This window comes from Miscanthus floridulus, chromosome 12 (assembly GCF_019320115.1).
Source record: "Miscanthus floridulus cultivar M001 chromosome 12, ASM1932011v1, whole genome shotgun sequence".
Taxonomy (NCBI): domain Eukaryota; kingdom Viridiplantae; phylum Streptophyta; class Magnoliopsida; order Poales; family Poaceae; genus Miscanthus; species Miscanthus floridulus.
Window position 1 is genome coordinate 61014022 of NC_089591.1, and position 17529 is coordinate 61031550.

The 17529-nt window shown below is 45.6% G+C and overlaps 3 protein-coding genes across 3 annotated transcripts; 1 reads left to right on the forward strand and 2 right to left on the reverse strand.

The window, feature by feature from the left end:
- Positions 1 to 195: 195 nt before the first annotated feature.
- Positions 196 to 2982, forward strand: LOC136497252 (protein pxr1-like). Its single transcript, XM_066493047.1, has 6 exons — positions 196 to 553; positions 763 to 870; positions 1002 to 1163; positions 1241 to 1301; positions 2082 to 2206; positions 2645 to 2982. The coding sequence occupies exons 1-6, from the start codon at positions 245 to 247 to the stop codon at positions 2714 to 2716; spliced, it is 837 nt and encodes a 278-aa protein (XP_066349144.1). The 5' UTR covers positions 196 to 244; the 3' UTR covers positions 2717 to 2982.
- Positions 2983 to 5003: 2021 nt separating this feature from the next.
- LOC136496556 (vesicle-associated protein 1-2-like) lies at positions 5004 to 8369 on the reverse strand. Its single transcript, XM_066492263.1, has 8 exons — positions 8113 to 8369; positions 7811 to 7881; positions 7602 to 7683; positions 7380 to 7495; positions 7147 to 7302; positions 6899 to 6940; positions 5753 to 5830; positions 5004 to 5371 (listed from the first exon to the last, which is right to left on the reverse strand). The coding sequence occupies exons 1-8, from the start codon at positions 8168 to 8170 to the stop codon at positions 5264 to 5266; spliced, it is 711 nt and encodes a 236-aa protein (XP_066348360.1). The 5' UTR covers positions 8171 to 8369; the 3' UTR covers positions 5004 to 5263.
- Positions 8370 to 11896: 3527 nt separating this feature from the next.
- On the reverse strand, positions 11897 to 14634 carry LOC136497316 (uncharacterized). The gene is made up of 3 exons (XM_066493109.1): positions 14438 to 14634; positions 14169 to 14228; positions 11897 to 13264 (listed from the first exon to the last, which is right to left on the reverse strand). The coding sequence occupies exons 2-3, from the start codon at positions 14195 to 14197 to the stop codon at positions 12256 to 12258; spliced, it is 1038 nt and encodes a 345-aa protein (XP_066349206.1). The 5' UTR covers positions 14198 to 14228; positions 14438 to 14634; the 3' UTR covers positions 11897 to 12255.
- Positions 14635 to 17529: the final 2895 nt, after the last annotated feature.

Below are 17529 nucleotides of genomic sequence, written 5' to 3' on the forward strand. Positions count from 1 at the left end.
GTTTTTTTTTTTTTTTTTTTGTCCTTTCAAATACAGAGGGAGCATATTTCCATTTTATCGGAGGCCCAAACGAATGCGGCCTACGAACCACGGAGGCCGTAGGGCCCAAATCTCCAACGGCCTACAGAAAACAGCCCACAGATCGGCCGCAACGGGGACTCTGGGAGTGAACTTTTTTTTTTTTGGATGAGAATATAATAAGCGTGGGTAAGGGAAGGAGAGGACCTTTTGCCGCCGCGTCGCCATGGCGGCGGGAAGAGAAACCGACGAACAGCTGACCGAGTACGAGAAGCAGCGGCTGTCACGGATACGCGAGAACGAGGCACGACTCGAGGCCCTGGGCCTCCGCACCCTCGCAGCGTCTCCTCTCCTCCGCAGCCCGTCGCCGGGGGCGGCCAAGGGGAAGCAGAAGAAGCGGTCCGCCGACGAGGACGAGGAGTACGTCCCGTCTGATAACGGCGGCGGTGAGGAGGACAACGAGAGCTCGTCGGAGAGCGCGCAAGACGAAGAGGTGGAGGGAGCGGGGAAATCAGCTTCTAGGTCACGTGCCAAGGTGCGGGGCTTCCCCTTTCCTCAGTTCTATGTCATCCACTCATCCTCATTCATTTCATCGATAGCGTCTAGCCGTCTAGGCGTCGCCTTCATAAATGGTGATTTTTGCTGCACAATGGGGGTTTAAGATCCACTAATGAAAGGGTACGGTTTGGTAGCTGCTATTATACCACAGATGTGTTGTATAATTGTTCTCACATTTTTTTTCAGGGAAAGAAAAAGAAATTGTCAAAATCTGGTAAATCTACAAAGAGCACGCCTGCTAAGGGTAGTGCTTCTTTTGCTGATGTGGTGGATGATGATACAGCCTTACAGCAGGTATTGTGATAACCACGAATACACTACAAGAGCAATATTGACCGTAGAATGGCGCTCAAATCTCCTAAACGTTTCTGCTAAGTTTTCATTATATGCTTTAGTTAGCACTTTAACAATGCTATAATATACAGGCAATTGCTCTCTCCCTGGCGGAATATTCAGAAAAGCCTTCAACTGCAGTGGGTGCAGAAACATCGAGCACAGTAACAGGAGCGAGTGAAAGTACTCCACACAAAAACAAGAGCAAAGCATCCGTTCAGGACTCAGCTAAGAACAAGAAGATTAAAAAGCTGGTACGTCCCTTCAAGCTTGACTTGTATCAGTTTCACCTGTGCCATGTATGTTTTACACACTCGTTTTTTCCCCCAAGGGTAAGAGCAGGATTCAGCTGACAGAAGATGATGTGGTTGCATTCTTCTTCTCATTCGACGGTACTCTTATCTGACACCAAAATTCATTTTCTACATGTCTGACCCATCAAATGCGTTGAATATTGATCATTATTCCAGGATCTTGTTAAGTGCAATGAATAGTATTTTAATGAAATGTAATGAACTCAAAGTAACTTGGTTTGAATCCATTTTCGTTTGAATCTACTTTGGTGTGGATGTTTTTAGTCTAGTTTGACCATCTCATACTTGTTTGCAGCTCATAGAATTAGCCCCTCACCCCCCTCCCAATTCTCATCTGCTTATGGATCGGCTTTAGGTTTAGATGCAAGATAGAAGTTTAAACCAAACTTAAAACTAGCATGTATTCTAGTCTTGCTTCTAGAGAAGGACCATGCCGTTATCGCAATATGTTGGTGCACACAGACTTGAAAGGAAATAAGGAATAACTGATACACCTTTTGCTTCATTGGTTGCTCACAATTTAATTTCTGCAGAAGCTGGTAGGAACATTTGCGAGCTTACTTTGGTCTACAATCCATTTATTGTGCAATATCTGCCAAGAAATGATAGCACTTGTGTTAGTAAAGTAGTACTGTATGTATATCATTCGTCAAACTGAAATTACTAGCCTCTCTGGGTATTTGTTCTGAGGGAAATGGATATAGTTATCTAAAGAGCAAACGAATGATTGATCCACTTTTATTAAAAAAAATGATTGATACACTTATTGCTTATACTTACTGCATGCTCTGTAAAAATATTGTTCTTGGTATATTACTTATGCAAACAGTACCGATTTGTTCATATTTTGTTTCACAGAAGTTGGTAAAGGATATATTACGCCATGGGATCTTGAAAGAATGGCTACAATAAATGATTTCATCTGGACAAATTCTGAGATATCTAAGATGATCCGTTGCTTTGATAGTGACGGTGATGGAAAGGTTTGTCTTTGATTTCCACTCAAGTTTAAGTATCAATGTTTTATTTGGAACCCACTTGAAAAGGTACAACCAGTCTGGTTCATGTGATTTGCTAAACATTCACTAGCACCTGAAAATGAACCAGAACTAACAATTTTGTTTCCTCGTCCTACCAAAGCAAGTTGATTTGTATGTTTGAAAACATCCTGGATCACCATGAACACGCTGAATCTGCAATTCAATGGATATCAATCTCTTTAACTTGTCAATTTAATCAGACATTAGTTAGCATTGTGGATGTGTACTACTGATTCCTATTCTGGAAATTCTTCTTTATAGATATTTGTTCATGATTGCCAATGTTGAACAAGCACTAGAAATTTAAGGTTTCTTTTCAACCTCCAATTCCACTATACTTTCTCCCCTGTTTTCTTACATCTTGATTTTGCTGCTCCACAGATAAACCTCAAGGATTTCCGCAGCATTGTATCTCAATGCAACATGTTGCAGGAGCCTGAGAAGCGAGGATGATGAGTGTTGGTAGTCTGAAGATGCTTGTACTCTAGTTTTACATGGCCCAACCTGTGACATTGCATCAACATTACTGGCATAGCGGAGGGACATAAAGTGAATCAATGAAGCCCATTTGTGTTTTCCTTTTAGCCACTGAACATGACCTTTGTTGTTGGAGCTTGTCAAGTCCAGTTGACCAGGGATTTTATGATTCTACTTGACTGTTCTTCCGTGTAAACAAACAGCTTCTGAAAATGATAGTTTCTGCAGTCGTAGCTTTTAAAGTTTTGTTTTTAAGAGGTGCACTACTAATACCTTTAGGTATCACCTTTTTTTCCATGGAGAAGTCGTGTCAGAGAAGGCCATGCACGAATTGGACGGTTTCATGCATTGTCTTCTTTTTATTTCGGGCTCTAGTAGTAATTATCGTACGTCCACTGTTTTTTTTATTTGAAAGATGTACGTCCACTGTTTTAATGTGAACCAGTCCAGTCCGCATGTGGTTCTGCACTTCTGCTTGCACATTACAGTGTTTTTTTCCCACCTTAAATGATACTGAAGTACAGCACTCTGTTTTCCTTGGCTCACTACTCAGTTTGATCTGTAAATCTGCAATATGATCTACAATTTAAAAGGAAGCGAGCCTAACTCACTGTTTAGGTGGTACGACCAACAACAAGTTCGAGTCCTCTTCCAACTTATATCAAATTGCAGATGTAGAGATCAAATTGCGGATGGAGAGATCAAATTCCCTATTTTCTTCTTAATTAATTTAATGATTAAGAATGGAAAAAATATATCCATGTTCCTCCTAGGTTGGTCATATTTTTTTTCTACAATTTAAACAGCGTCATGCCCGTGCCCCTACGTAGCATGTGCACTCAAGAGCACATATGCATGGATCAAGAATCCAGGGTTGCCACTTGCCAGGGAGAGCAATCAGTCCTACAATGATAACAAAATGTCTTGTGTAGTCATTGTTGTTTTTAGTTGTCAGCTCTTTGTTGCTTTTGTTGTTGGAGTTGTGTTACTCCGTTATACTCCCTCCGTTCCAAATATAAGTCATTTTAATTTTTTTTGGTACATTCATTTCGCTATGCATCTAGATAAATAATATGTCCAGATACGTAGCAAAATTGATGAACCAAAAAAGTCAAAGCGACTTATAATTTGGAACAGACGGAGTAATTTGTTGTCTTACTCAATTTGTTGTCAATCGAGATTGGTTGTTATTTTTCCGAGAGCATATTAGATGCTTTGCTATTTAATCTTCCTAATCCATAAGCTGTCTATAATTTTGAGGCAATATACTCCATGATTAGCTGGAGCAAAATAAGGGGGTGCCACCTCATTCATATTTCAACCCACTATGACTTGCATTAATACAATATTTGACCAAAATTTGGATACACGTATATCTAATAACAATAGTGGAATTCTAAAGAGTCATATAAAATATGCATGAAATAGGATGGTACTGATAGTCAAACAATCAGGCCCATAAGCATTGAGCACGTTTTGTTGCCTGCTCGAGTAATTGGGCCTGGCTCAATAGGTGCAAAAGGTACTTGAGCCTAGCTCCACAGAAACGAGAATGGCAGACATGTTTTTTTTTTCCAAGACAGGCTTCAAATAATAAGATGATTAAGAGCTATAGAAGAATAGCTGCACATAGCAAATATTGCGATGATTATTTATCTATTTTTATCTCATGCAATATGTTTGCAACCAACCATACACTATCCAAACTTGGCTGGGCTAACGAAGTACAAGCAAGAAGCAACCAAACATGACAATGGCCCTGTTTGGATCCATGGGTTAGAGCTAGTTTGGGCTAGTTAAAGCTCAACTAGCCCTAAAGTAGCCAAATAGAAGGACTAGAGTGGGTTATTTGCAACTAGCCCACCCTAAAAAAATTATCCCCCCAAAGAGGTGATTATTTGGGCTAGTTGAGGCTATTTGAGGTGGGGTCCACTGTTTTCTCTCTACTTTCACCCGCACCAATGATTTGGAAAGCACATTTATTATCATTTTAACCCTTGTATCCAAACATCTCTTAGGCTAGAGTTAGTTCAGGACTAGTCCTGAGCTAAAAACTAACTCTAACCTCTAGTTGTGCTAGAGTATCCAAACAGGGCCAATGTTGCTTGGCCAGGCTAACCAAGTCCAAGCAACCAAACATGGCAATGATGGGTTCGCTCGGCCTGCACCTGTCCACCGAGGGTTTGGCTCTCACAGCAGGCTAGGCTTGGCTGTTACACAAACCAATCACACCCTTGATGCCTGAAAGAATTTAATCTCAATGGTCGACCAAAAAGATATCATTAATTACCCAGTTTCTTAATTGCACACACTAACATAACAGCTAAAACAAGATTAAGGACAGACTTATTGCCCGACAGCCTGTGTGTGGTGACTGGTGACTAGCCATCCCAAGCACGCAATTACGCAAGACACCAGATGAATATGCTATGGAATAGCAGTGTACATATGATAAGTGCATTAGACAATATTCAATATTGTGAGGGAAACGGTCTAACACGACGCGGAGTCACAAGAGCTCATCTATCTCTTCATGATGTATCCTAGTAGCATTCCCAGGAGAGCAATGGCCACCACGACCACAAAGGAGAATCCACCATTCTGCTTGCTGACTCCCCTCCTCAAAAGGTCCTATTGAGATTCAGCAAGACTTTTTAGTTACAGATGTATTATATTTCTGCATGCAGAGCTAGTTATGGATGCAATATAAAAAGTTAGCCTAGAAAATCATGGATATCACCTTTGTGGAACGCACTGAGTTATGAACCTAAAGAAATGTAAATAGATTCATACATATGATTGTAAAGTGTCAAAAATGAGATGGAAAAAGGATTAGAGATGAGTTCCTGATGAAAATATAGTATTCAAATTCAAAATAGTCAGATGTGTGGGAGTGGAAAGAGCTAATGTTTCCCAGGGAAAAATGCACATATAGCAATGAACCTCAACTACGGGGGAAAAATAATCTGCTCCAATGGAATAGTAGAGCATGCGCAAAATGTATGCACTAACCAGTTCCTCTCGAAGCTCATTGTTCTGCTGAATGGCAGAGTTTCTCTCTTCTGTCAACTTTGAAATCAAAGCAGATGTCTACACAGAGAACAATAGGGATAAGGTGCCTTATTCACAAAATGCAACTCAAATGTCGAACTGGACCACATTAACTACTTTGTGAGACGAGTTAACAACAGTGCTAAGATATAATAACGCTTAATGTTTTGCGAGACCAACTACATCAGACAACTTCATAGTTCACACTACTACAAAGGACCAATGGGAATGGAGATTGCGTAAATTAATATCAATCCTGAGGTGGATGCATACAAGGGCCATGCCAAAATATACACAGGAGCATGACAAATTGACAATAAGTATAAACTGAAGCTAGAAACATCAATCAACACAGCAGCACCGTGGAAACTTAACCAACTCCACTGTATGGATGTTGATGCACAGTGCTGCAATCTTGTGCAGGTATGACATATTGACATGTACAATGACTGAGCAGGCTAGAGCATAAACATAGTCAATAGTAGCTTATGTATCTCCTTGCACAAGGATCAAAATCAAAATCCCAAACTTCCAATAATACAAAGGAGAACATCATCAGTTTTGGATAATTGCTATCAACCTGTTGTAAAGTGGTTTCAGGTTTCAATACAGGTTCTTGATAGAATTCTATCGCACCATGTGATGAGGCTTAAGCTGCTCAATGTCTCTTTTTATAAATCTGATGAAGGTACATAATATATACTAAAATCATTGACAGGTGCCACCGTGCCACACAAAATTTACCAAGTCTGTCTCAATATCTCATTAGCATTTGAACCGGCACTCCTAACTTCAAGGTGTAAGTGTGGCTCTCTAAAATATTTATAATTCATAGTTGTAAAACACTTGAACTACAAAATTCTAGAGATAATAGCTGCATTCATTCCAAATATGTGATGTTTAGGTACCATCAGCTTAGCAATGGACCTGTTGATTGTAGTGGTCAACCAGTCAATTGACACTTTAAAAAAAAAGCACAGGTTTTTATCCCCAGCCCCCAAGGCACCTTGAGATTAATTTCAATGGAAGATTCAAGTGCAAGCTTCGTTAAGATTTGATTGAAACACACACAGAGGATACACTAAGATTGTCTTTACTGGAGCTCACCTCGGAGGTGTAGTCCTCTTGATCTTTGTGAGTTTTAACAGCCTGTAACCAGCAATGAGCACAGAGTAAGTTTAAAGTAGTCTGAGAAGAGAAGTAATCTGTAAATGTGCATGAATGTTAAGATACTAATGGAAAACAGTGGCTCATCAGATTCCCTCGTCTGCATCTAAAAAGCAACCAATCACGGGAAAAATTATTTATGGACAAACAAGGAAATGAAACAAGCAAATAACATTTGCAGGCCGTACCTCTTGATAATTCAAGTTACTTCCATCAGACAATGAAGCTCGGGGTGACGAGCCTTCTTCAGATTCCTCACGCACTGGGGATGGCGGTTTGGGTGGTGCGACGTAGACAACCTTCAGCTTAACCTCATCCACCACATTACCTGATTCTTTGGTAAACTACACAAGGTACAACCTCAAGCATTTCGGAAACAAACATCTGCTGGAAAAAATTTCACAGAGATTACAACACTTACCATATCTCCAGTGATGTCCTTGACTAACGTCCCTTCCGCCACAATGACACTTTGCACAAGAAACTTGTCCTTGCACTGCATGTCTGGTGGTGCCTCCTTTTGTGCTTGCATTGTCACTGAGAAATTGCAAAGGGCGTCAAGTGTTTTGATAATAATCTGGGGAGGCCCATGTAAAACGAACTTGTGGAGGGAACTAGGGATGGAGATGGTTGTTGGAATTACTAATGACATCGCTGGTGGACCGAGGTGGCACAATGCCGCTGTTCGGCCGGACACAGTACTTCTTCGGGCTCGTCGTCTTAACCTAACAGACACAAAATCCACCCAGATCATCAATTACTGCTCAACGTTTCACGCAGTTGCTGACTTCTATGACCTTGACAAAGCAATCTAGCTGAGTGGGAAAAGTGGCTTCAGAACACCGAGTTTACCTTAAAGCCGATGTAGTCATCTGTTCTGTTCGTCAACTGCATAGAGCACGAGATCTGCTTCTTTGTCTCGACTGCGTGATGATTGGGGCAAAAAACAACGAGAGAGAAAATCAACGCGACAACAAGGCCAAAATTCCCTCGACATTGTTATTCTTAAATAGGGGGAAAAAACATGCGGGAGAATCTGTGAGCAGGCACACCAGCAACAGCCCAAATTCCGCCTCAGAAAACAACACGAAAGCATGTGCAGGAAACACTAAACTAACTACGACACGAGGGAATATTCGGCGGAGGAACCGTACATGGGAATCGGAGCTCGAGGGGCTCGATCTCGAGCAAGTCCTTGGAGTCAGACCCCATCCCGCCGCCGCTGGAGTCCGGGAGAGGGGACGCACGCTCGGGGCGCTGTACGGACTTGATCCGGGGGTGGCAGCCTGGCAGGCCACGCGGGCGAGCGAGGAACTAGGGTTTGGGAAGCGAGGCGGGTTTGCGCTCGCGGCTCGCCACAGGAGCAGGGAAAGAGCCTGGAGTGGAGTGGAGCAGCAGCAGATGCGAATTTGGAATTCGAACGTACCTATACGCCAGCACACTTTACTCTTTTTTTTTCCTCAAGCCATTCGCTCTATTTTTCCTATGTAACAGTGTCAATATGCGTCAAAAAAAAGTTCCAAATGCCCTCACCTCGCTTCTTCACCGTGCGCTTCTTCGTTTATCTGCGACAGCACCTCGTGCATTTGCGACGGTGGTTGAGAGGCGGCCGGCCGACCGGGCTCACGGGCGTGGGGCTGTACCGCCCGCGCCCGCGAGCTGTGCACTAGTGGTTGCCTCGTCGAGCGCCCCGACAAAGCATGCCTGCTCGCCCGGGCTGCCGCCTCATGCACGCCTACTTCAAGGGCTCGACGAGTCTGCCACCGTCCACGCCCGCTGTCGACCAGCCACCGTCCGCGCTCACCGTCGGCAGCAGCTGGCTCAACGGGGGCACAGACTTCGTGGTGGAGTTCACCGACGGCGAGAGGTGCGTGGTGAGGGCGTTAGTTGAGTGTGTTCCCTGGCGCGGACACGAGGCGCCGCCGCATCGACCTCAACAAGCCCGAGATGGTGTCGAGTAGGACACCAGGCAGCTCTCCCTGGACTCCACACCTTGACGTCGTCACCCTGCGCCGGAACGCGTCGCACACGGCGCCGCCACCCCGCCACGCGCAGCCACGACCGCCACCGTGTCCCGCGACGCCGTCGTCAGAAGTGACAGTCGGCCTCCTGGCTCCTGCGCTAGCGCGGCCACGCTCACCTGGTCACCCGCCCGCGGTGATCTCCATCACCGGCGCTGGCGGAATCGAGTAGCGCCGCCACTGCGGAAACAGTCGCGGCCCCATCCACGGCGGCCCCCAGCGGCGGCGCTGGCCTGGCCCGCGTCCATGGCTGGCTCATTCAGCGGCGCGGGCGGATCCACGTGCAAGTCAGCCCCCAGCGACAAGCGCGCGGGCGAGGAGGAGGACGAGGAGTCGACGGGGGGTGACGGAGACGGAGACGACGAAGCACCACCGGACCAGGCCAGGGCCAGGCGGTGGTGGCCTCCGCGCTCTCGTTCGCAGCCGAGGCGGCCGTGCCGCTGCTCGCGGCGTGGTTCGTCACGGGATACAGGGCGCGGGTGGCGGTGGTCGTGGCTTGTGCGGCTCTCTGCTGTAGCTTGCCACCGTCTTCCTCGTGCGGCTGTCGGAGCTCTGCTCGAGCACGGCCAGGTGGGCGAGCTCCCCTAACCGGCGCGTGGGCGAGCTCCCGATCCCGGCCACCGTCGGCCCTCCTCCGCCCTGGCCTGGCCGGATCTCGAGGTTTGCCACCGCCGCCGGCCGTCCTCCACCCCGCGACGATGCCCTCCCCGGCTCCGGGATGCCTGCGGGCGGCCCTGTTCCACGACACGGTTCCCCCGGCGCATGGCCTGCTCGCCGGCGCGCTCCCTAGCCCCGTGCGCCTCTCTGGCCAGCCAGCCACCATCGGCGCGTGGGCGAGCTCCCCTAACCACCCTCGGTCCCCTCGCGCTCTTCTTGAGGAGGAAGAAGGTGACAGTTTGGCCCCACGAGGCAAAGAGAGAAAGAAGGGAGATGAAAGAAGGGCATTTTGGACATCATCATAGGTCGGGCCCACATGTCAGGGCTAGCAAACGGCAGAAATCAAACAAAAGACAGACGGAATGGCTTGGGAGGCAAAAAAAAAAGTAAAGTGTCTTGGCACATAGGTGCGTTCGAACTTTTTAGTGGCCTGTAGATCTAGAGCATCTTTCGTGATGGCACACGAGTAAAAGGCTCAATTTGAAATCGCCGTAGACAACGGGAGTTGGTTGGAACTAGGAAGAGCGGAAAGACCGAAAGAGGCAAGGAACGCGGGTTGGTATGACCTCTGTCTGTGGGCATGTGGGACTCGGGAGGCGGGCGACGCTGTCATGCTAGAGGCGAGCACGATCTGGGTTTAAAAAAGACCCAGGCCTTTACCGCCGTTTCCTTTCTCTAGAAAACGGCAAAAAAAAAGTTTGGTAGGTGAATGCTCTAAAGAGCAATAACGTGTTGCAATTTGCAATGCAATTCTAGGTGTCATTTTGGCTACTTTTTTAGCCCGTGTGAGAGCAATAACGTGTTGCAATTTGTAATGCAATTCTAGGTGTCATTTTGGCTATTTTTTTAGCCCGTGTGGTCCGTCTATAGAACACTTTGACTTTTGTTCTTGGCACCTTCATCCTCCTCTCAATGCACAGTTGTTGTCCACCGCCATGTCGCGGCGTGGTACTGCAGAGCTCCAGAGAGACCCTACCGCACCCGTGGCAACCTCCTCCACCGCCATCATGGCCATGGCCATGGCCACCCCCTGCTCTAACCTGGCCAGCCGCCTCCAATGCCGCCCACTCAGACACCACCGCCTCCACCTCACCACGGTCTCTCCTGCTCCCACTCCTGTCTCTCCAAAAATCTCTTCTAAGCCCGTCGGAGATGGAAAAGAAAGGGAGAGGCCGGAGATGGAGAAGAGGTGGAATTGAGTGTTCCAACACTCGAGTGAGGTGTAGAATTACCGTTTTCTTTTAACCAGTAACCACGAATTTCATGCAATCAAACTATCCTATGTCTGCGCTCCAAACAAGACATGGAATTGGTATTTGAAATTCATTTTGACGTTACTCCTTGTCTTTGTCCCAACTCATCATTTGACCGGTCGTTCGGCTTACTGAATTTTGGCTGAAATTGGCTGAAAAATACTGTTCTAGCTGAATTATTATGAGAGAAAACATGGTTCCCGCTGAAAAAGAAGCCGAACAAGCCGGCTTCTGGGTAAGCCGAACGAGGCCATTTTAGACGTTGGAACATCGTGGAAAGATTTTAAAAAATATATATAGAGAGATTCGATGGCTGTGGCCCTGTTCGCTTGTGTTATGAGCCTGCTGTTTCGGCGAAGGAATGGTGTTTTTCTCTCACAACAAATCAGCGAACAGTACTTTCAGCCATGGCTTTTCAGCGAAGCGAACAGGGCCTGTAGGTTTGAACTTTTGACCTAGTAGGCAAGGCGTAAGGTATCATATACTCCTCCATCCCAAATTATAAGACGTTTGACTTTTTTGACCTAAAGTTTGACCACTCGTCTTATTCAAAAAAAAATATGCAAACATAGTCAAATGTAAGCCATTTTTGAAGAACTTTTATTAATAAAGCAAGCCACGACAAAAGAAGTGATATTTTGTATAAATTTTTGAATAAGACGAGTGATCGCGTCAAAAAAAAGTCAAACGTCTTGTAATTTGGGATTGAGGAAGTACCAATCTCAAGATACATCAGGTCGGTTTGTCGTGGCTGCCACATGATATGGTGTTACATCCGTATCAACAAAGATTACGCAGAGGAAACGTGACTTGCTAAACTTTGCTTAGCTTGATTAGCCTGCACATGACTATCACCTCACAATGAGGAGACTGAAGATGCAGTATCGCGGCAGGAAAAAAAAAAGCCAAAAGCAGCTGATTCTGTTGACATTTTGGCAACATAGGAATGGAACCTTTACTCCCAAAAGGGGAATGCCATCTGGGCGATGTAAAGGGTATACGGTACTAGTATATTCAAGGAACGTGCACAATGATGTTGCTGTGTTTAGTATGATGCTCAATCAAATGGTCATGTTCCTGTATATATATACTACGATAATTACACAGTTCAAAGTATGAAGTATCTAGCAGCCTGGTTCCTGCTCCAGCATAGGAGCAGCTGCACTATTTACCACAGGCAAAAAAAGAACAAAAAAAAACTCTTACAAAACGATTGCCCAAGCATTGTGGGTTCTCAAGGATGTTCGGCCTTTCTGAACGTCCAGCAACTAAAATCGCACCACCGTCAACATGAAGAGCATTGTAGCAGGTTGAAGTACCATGAGCCCCCAAAAAAAGAAGACACCTCAAGTTTTTCTTGTATGACTTACTGGTTCATATCATCACTTTCCCCATACCTTGAATTTCTAGCAAAACTGAGTCCAGCAAACCAGGCAACACGCATCAATTGGACTCCAAGGACGAGTACCCACCAGGATACCAGGCCACGAAGACTTTGCACCATCCAGCCAGGCGCACTGATTTCTTCAGCTAACTGGAGACCCCTCATCAGCTGTAGTACTCGATAGCCTTCATAAACCACTGGAGCTACCAACCATACCGGTGATTTCCAATGCCATGTAAGCATCTCAGTCAACATCTGTACAGACAGGAGTAAAAGATATGGTCCAAGCAGCACTGCAAATGGAATGAATGGTAGTTGTGGCTGCAGAGTGCCCCTACGGGATGCAAAAAACAGGGCAAATGGAGCAATACAGCCTACTATGGTAGCAGCCAGATTCCAGAACCTGTAGGAAATTGGGATCTGCCTTTTCAGGTCCAAAATATTGTTCTCTTGACGGCCGCAAGCATCGGCCATAAGGAAAAATAGCATCGCTCCCATATTAAAAATGAAGTCAAGTCCAACTAGAGATAGAAGGCCAGCAATGTTGGCACCATGAAACACTGAAGACAATGGCAGCCATAAAGTTGGAACTATACCCGTAACCAACAGAACTGAAGGCCCTAGTAGCCACATTGGCAGTTTAAATGCCTTTAGCTGCCAAGAAGGTTCATTATTCACCTCTACAACATCTTCATCATTCCGGAGGATTGGAATCTGTGGAGCTTCTTCTGTATCAATAGGTTCAACAACACCTGTTCCCTTGATGATACTGCCATCATCGCCTGCAGAGGCATATGGAAGAGAGGTTTCCCATGACAAATTCTTGGTGCATCGCAGCACAAGATTTTCAAAATGGCCTGATCGCAAGGGTTTCCAGTGAAGAGACCTTGGCAAATTGGTCTGTCCACTCTCATGAAACCTCCTCCTAACAAGTACTTTGCTTAACTTTATTTGTGAACAAAGCTGAGAGGCCATGGTATAGGATGTCAATCTGTCTCCAAAACCACAAAAGAAGTGAAACAAATTAGCATCTCTAATTAAGTCAAGAGAAACTCAAAATTCAGATATAACAGTAATCCAACTTCATGTCTGGTTAAGAACAGTAAAGCTAAAACAAAATTTAGATGTAATGGTTGTCTTAGTATTTGATTGCCTTTGTATCCAACATAAACACTTGGTGGATGGGAATCAAGGTATCAGTGTCTGTGACCAGTGGATCATAGATTCAAAAGTAATGGCACAATAAAGAACTTAAACTTAGTACAGTAGGCAAATTCATACTGCCTTGTTTCAGTACATGTTTTAATAAGTTTTTGTTAATAAATTGGCTCTACAGAATTGAACTCCAAGTTCAGCTTTTGTCATCTTGTGTTTGTTCTCTAAACAACATGAACATACCAGCTAGGCTTTGTACCTCCCTATTGGTAAGATGCCTTCAAGAACAACATTGAAGGTCTAAAGCCAATGCTCAAGGACTTACGGATGGACAAAACATGCAATCCCTTTTGGAGATGATCACCTTGGTTCCGCAGCAATAAATTAAGAACTGTCTAATAAACTAGAGTTTCAACATCAAGTGTACGGCACAACTAACTATGTAACTCCAATAACATAATATTCAAGAGCCAGGCGAAGCATCATAAGGTTATGCATAGAATTGCAACATTTTCTGTAACTGATAGGTTTTAGCAAACGTTGAATTAACTGATGCTAGTAGAAATCCTTTACCTAAGTGTACTAATAATCACTAATGAATATGATAGGTTGGTTACAGTACTAAAAACATAAATCAAGTTTAACCACACTGAGTCTCAACAGAATTGAGAAACAACAGCTGTAGCAACGAAATCACAACCCAGCATAACACCCGATTTGCACATCAAGAAATTCAGGACCTGTGTGATAGCTGACTAAACACCACCATCTCTGATCCCTTGGCTGCTGAGGTTCATAAACTGCCTAGGTATAATGACAGAATTAACTCAATCGAGAATAAAAACTCGCAGATCTGCACAAAGGGCGGACCCAATAAAGGACGAAGTTGGTTGGCATAATACATGCATACAACATACTCTTACACTTGTGATTAGATCAGATCCGAATACAGATGCCTTAAATTAGGGATCAGGTGCTCAGTTTTGCACAGGAGGGGAGGGGAGCATACCTAGTGCGATGGGTGCTCGTCGCCGGCAAAGGGTCCGACGAAGTCGGGGGCAGCTAGGAGTAGGGCGGCGGCCGCGCGTGTCCGTTTGCTCCGCCTGGCCCCGTTGATGCAGAAAACGGCCGAATCTCGGGCCAGGCGAGGAAGAAAAACAGCTCGCAGTGGCAGGAGAGCAATTCTTACATGGCTATATCAGGCCCATTTATCATATTTTTTCCCTGCAGGTGCACACGCATGACTACGATGCTTCGGTAGGAGAGCGGCCCCTGAAAAAGTTAAACTGGTTGGTTCTTTATCGGTTTCTTTTTCCTTTTTTTTCTTTCTTTTGTCTTATTTCTTTTGTTTATCTTTTGCTTTATCATTATTGTGATTTGTGAACAGCCCGATATTGCACCACTATAGTTTTTTCAACACTATTACCGCTAATGATGCTTTAGCTCTGCTAAATACTGCTATTTGGCATAGCCATGAGATATTTTAGTACCACTAATTATGATCGAGGCAAATATTCAATCCTTAATCTAAAGGAGTACAATATATTCATATCCATCATGTTCTTTACTTAATGACTATTAAATAGTTATTAAACCATTGAGTCTTGAATGAACATGAATATTAATTGTAGCCGTGAGTACTTTGACTAATTTAGTAAATGTTAAATTAACATACACACATGTTCTCCTAGAGCCTGTACATGTATTTGAGTATTTATATGTACGAGATTTTCTTTAGGTAGATGTTTTAGTGCATAATTAGTTAAGAATCTTCATGTTTTCTATAAAACCGCTATATTAAATAGTATCCACTATAATTTTTTTAGCTTTAAAAGGAGGAGGTTACTAAATGTCTAGCCCACTATTTACAACATTGATTATTATAACTCTTCTAGTTAATAATTATTCCTAATTTTTGCAAATCCAGTAGTTAAGCCTTTTTTCTTTTTTTTTATCACTAGTCTAGGTTAAAACAGTTGTCGGTCTTTTTAAATTTGAGCTCCAATTAATTTATGATATTTTTATTTCACACAAATATGCCATGATCGAGTTCTTTTCTCTGGAATCTATAGCATTTTTCTTGTGATGTTGGAAAGATTTCTGCGATGCTGGAACATATTTTGTCATGAAGTTGGAATAAATTTATCTTAAACAAATATTTTGGTCCTAGAGAACTGCTCCAATACTCTCTTTTCTAAAAAAAATGCACAGATCTCAAAGCAACCATCTAATTAATTATTTTCTTAATTAATTTTCTCCTAGATCTCGCATGGGTGCATGCAGCCCGTTCAACCCAGCCCGAGTCCAGCCTGGATGCATCGGTTGAGCGAGCCGCCGCCGCCGCCGGAAGTACCTCCCGGTTCATCACGTATGTGCCCAGTGGTGCGGTGGTGCCGCTTGATCGGGTACTTGGCATAGGGCCGTCGCCTGTCGGCGGTGCACCTTCCTGATGCCCGCCGGGTTCAATATATGGTAGTCTCAGCATGGGAAGAGAGAGTGACACTACTACACAAATTTTACTGGAGGCGGGCGTTTTCGGTTTCCCGCGGCGAGCAAAGCCGTCCGCCGCGGCCTAGAGGCCACGGTAAATCGTGGCTTAACCGCGGCGGGCGGCTTTGCCCACCGCGGTAAATATACCTTTACCACGGCGGTCACGTTACACCGCCCGCCGCGGTAAATTATTTAAAAAAACAAAAAAAACCAGGAGCCCGTCAGCGAGCCCATTCTCGAGCCCACCGACGAGCCCGTTCCCAGCCCAATACCAACACCACCTCACCTCGTTGGATCCGCCGCCGGGGTCTCCTCCTCGCCGTATTCGCCGCCGAAGAGGTCATCCTCGCCGGATCCACGGCCAGGGAGGACGACCTCGCCGGATCTGCGGCCAGGGAGCGCAGATTGGCCGAATCCGTGGCCGTGGACGAAGAGGAGGCCGGACCCGCGTCGTGGACGACGAGGACGCTGGATCCGCCGTGAGGCCATGGAGAAGGCTGTCGTCGTCGATCCGTCGCCGGGACGCCTCGATCCGCCGCTGGTACAGCGAAACAGTCCCAGCAGCTCTACTCGATCCAGTCCCAGCGGCTCCACCGGAACAGGCAAGCAACCAAGCATAGTAGATAGATAGATTAATCTAGGGGGGAGGGAGGCAGGCTGGGGCTGGGCAGTGCGCGGACGGAGATCAATCAGATCAGACTCAGATCACGTCACCATCGCCTCGGCCCTCGGATGCGATGCAGCACTGCCGCAAGCCTGCTTCCGCCGCGGCGCCGCCGGGCGCCAAGCAGCCGCCCGCGCGCAGGCCCACGGCGCGCCTCTCGCTCGCGGGCCTCGTCGTCGCAAGGAAGCCCAGCACGAGCAGCAGCAGCCCCTGGCCAACCCCGTGGGAGTAGTGCCGGAGGAGGAACTCGTCGAGAATACTAAAAGGCAGCAGGAGGAGCAAACCCAGAAGCAAGCGCCGTTGTACCGCGAGTCAGAGTGCAAACCCTAGCTCTAGCTTTTATACTCAAAGGCAGAAAACAGGCCTTGCTGGGCCAACTGGGCCTCGGCCTTTTACCGTGGCGGACCTTATAATATGCCCGCCACGGTAAATAGATTTATCGTGGCGGGCGTCTTAAGACGTCCGCCGCGGAAAATAGAGTATTTTCCGTGGCGGACATCTTAAGACGCCCACCACGGCAAATCTATTTACCGTGGCGGACAAAAACGTCCGCCTCGGTAAATAAAAAAAGGCCCGCCTGTAAATCATGAGCATTAATCGCAGCGGGCAAAAATTGTGCCCGCCACGGAGGCTATTTTGGTGACGCTGCGCAAATTCGTTTTCGTAGTAGTGTGACAACACGATATTCAGTTATGTTGACTGGCCACCTGGTCGGATGTTGGGTTCTACTACTGATAATCGTGAATGGGTTAAAGGGGAATAAACAACTATGACATGATCGTCTGCGAAATATGACAAGAATTACTTATGGTTTTTGTCCTCGGAACTATGAGCATGGATCTTCTCGTGATTCAATTGAGATTACGCTCGCTGGTAAATGTGATCGGAGGAGAAGGTGGATGAGGTGCTGCAAGTCCGCTTTGTCTGCTAGCTGCGGTTTCTTGGTT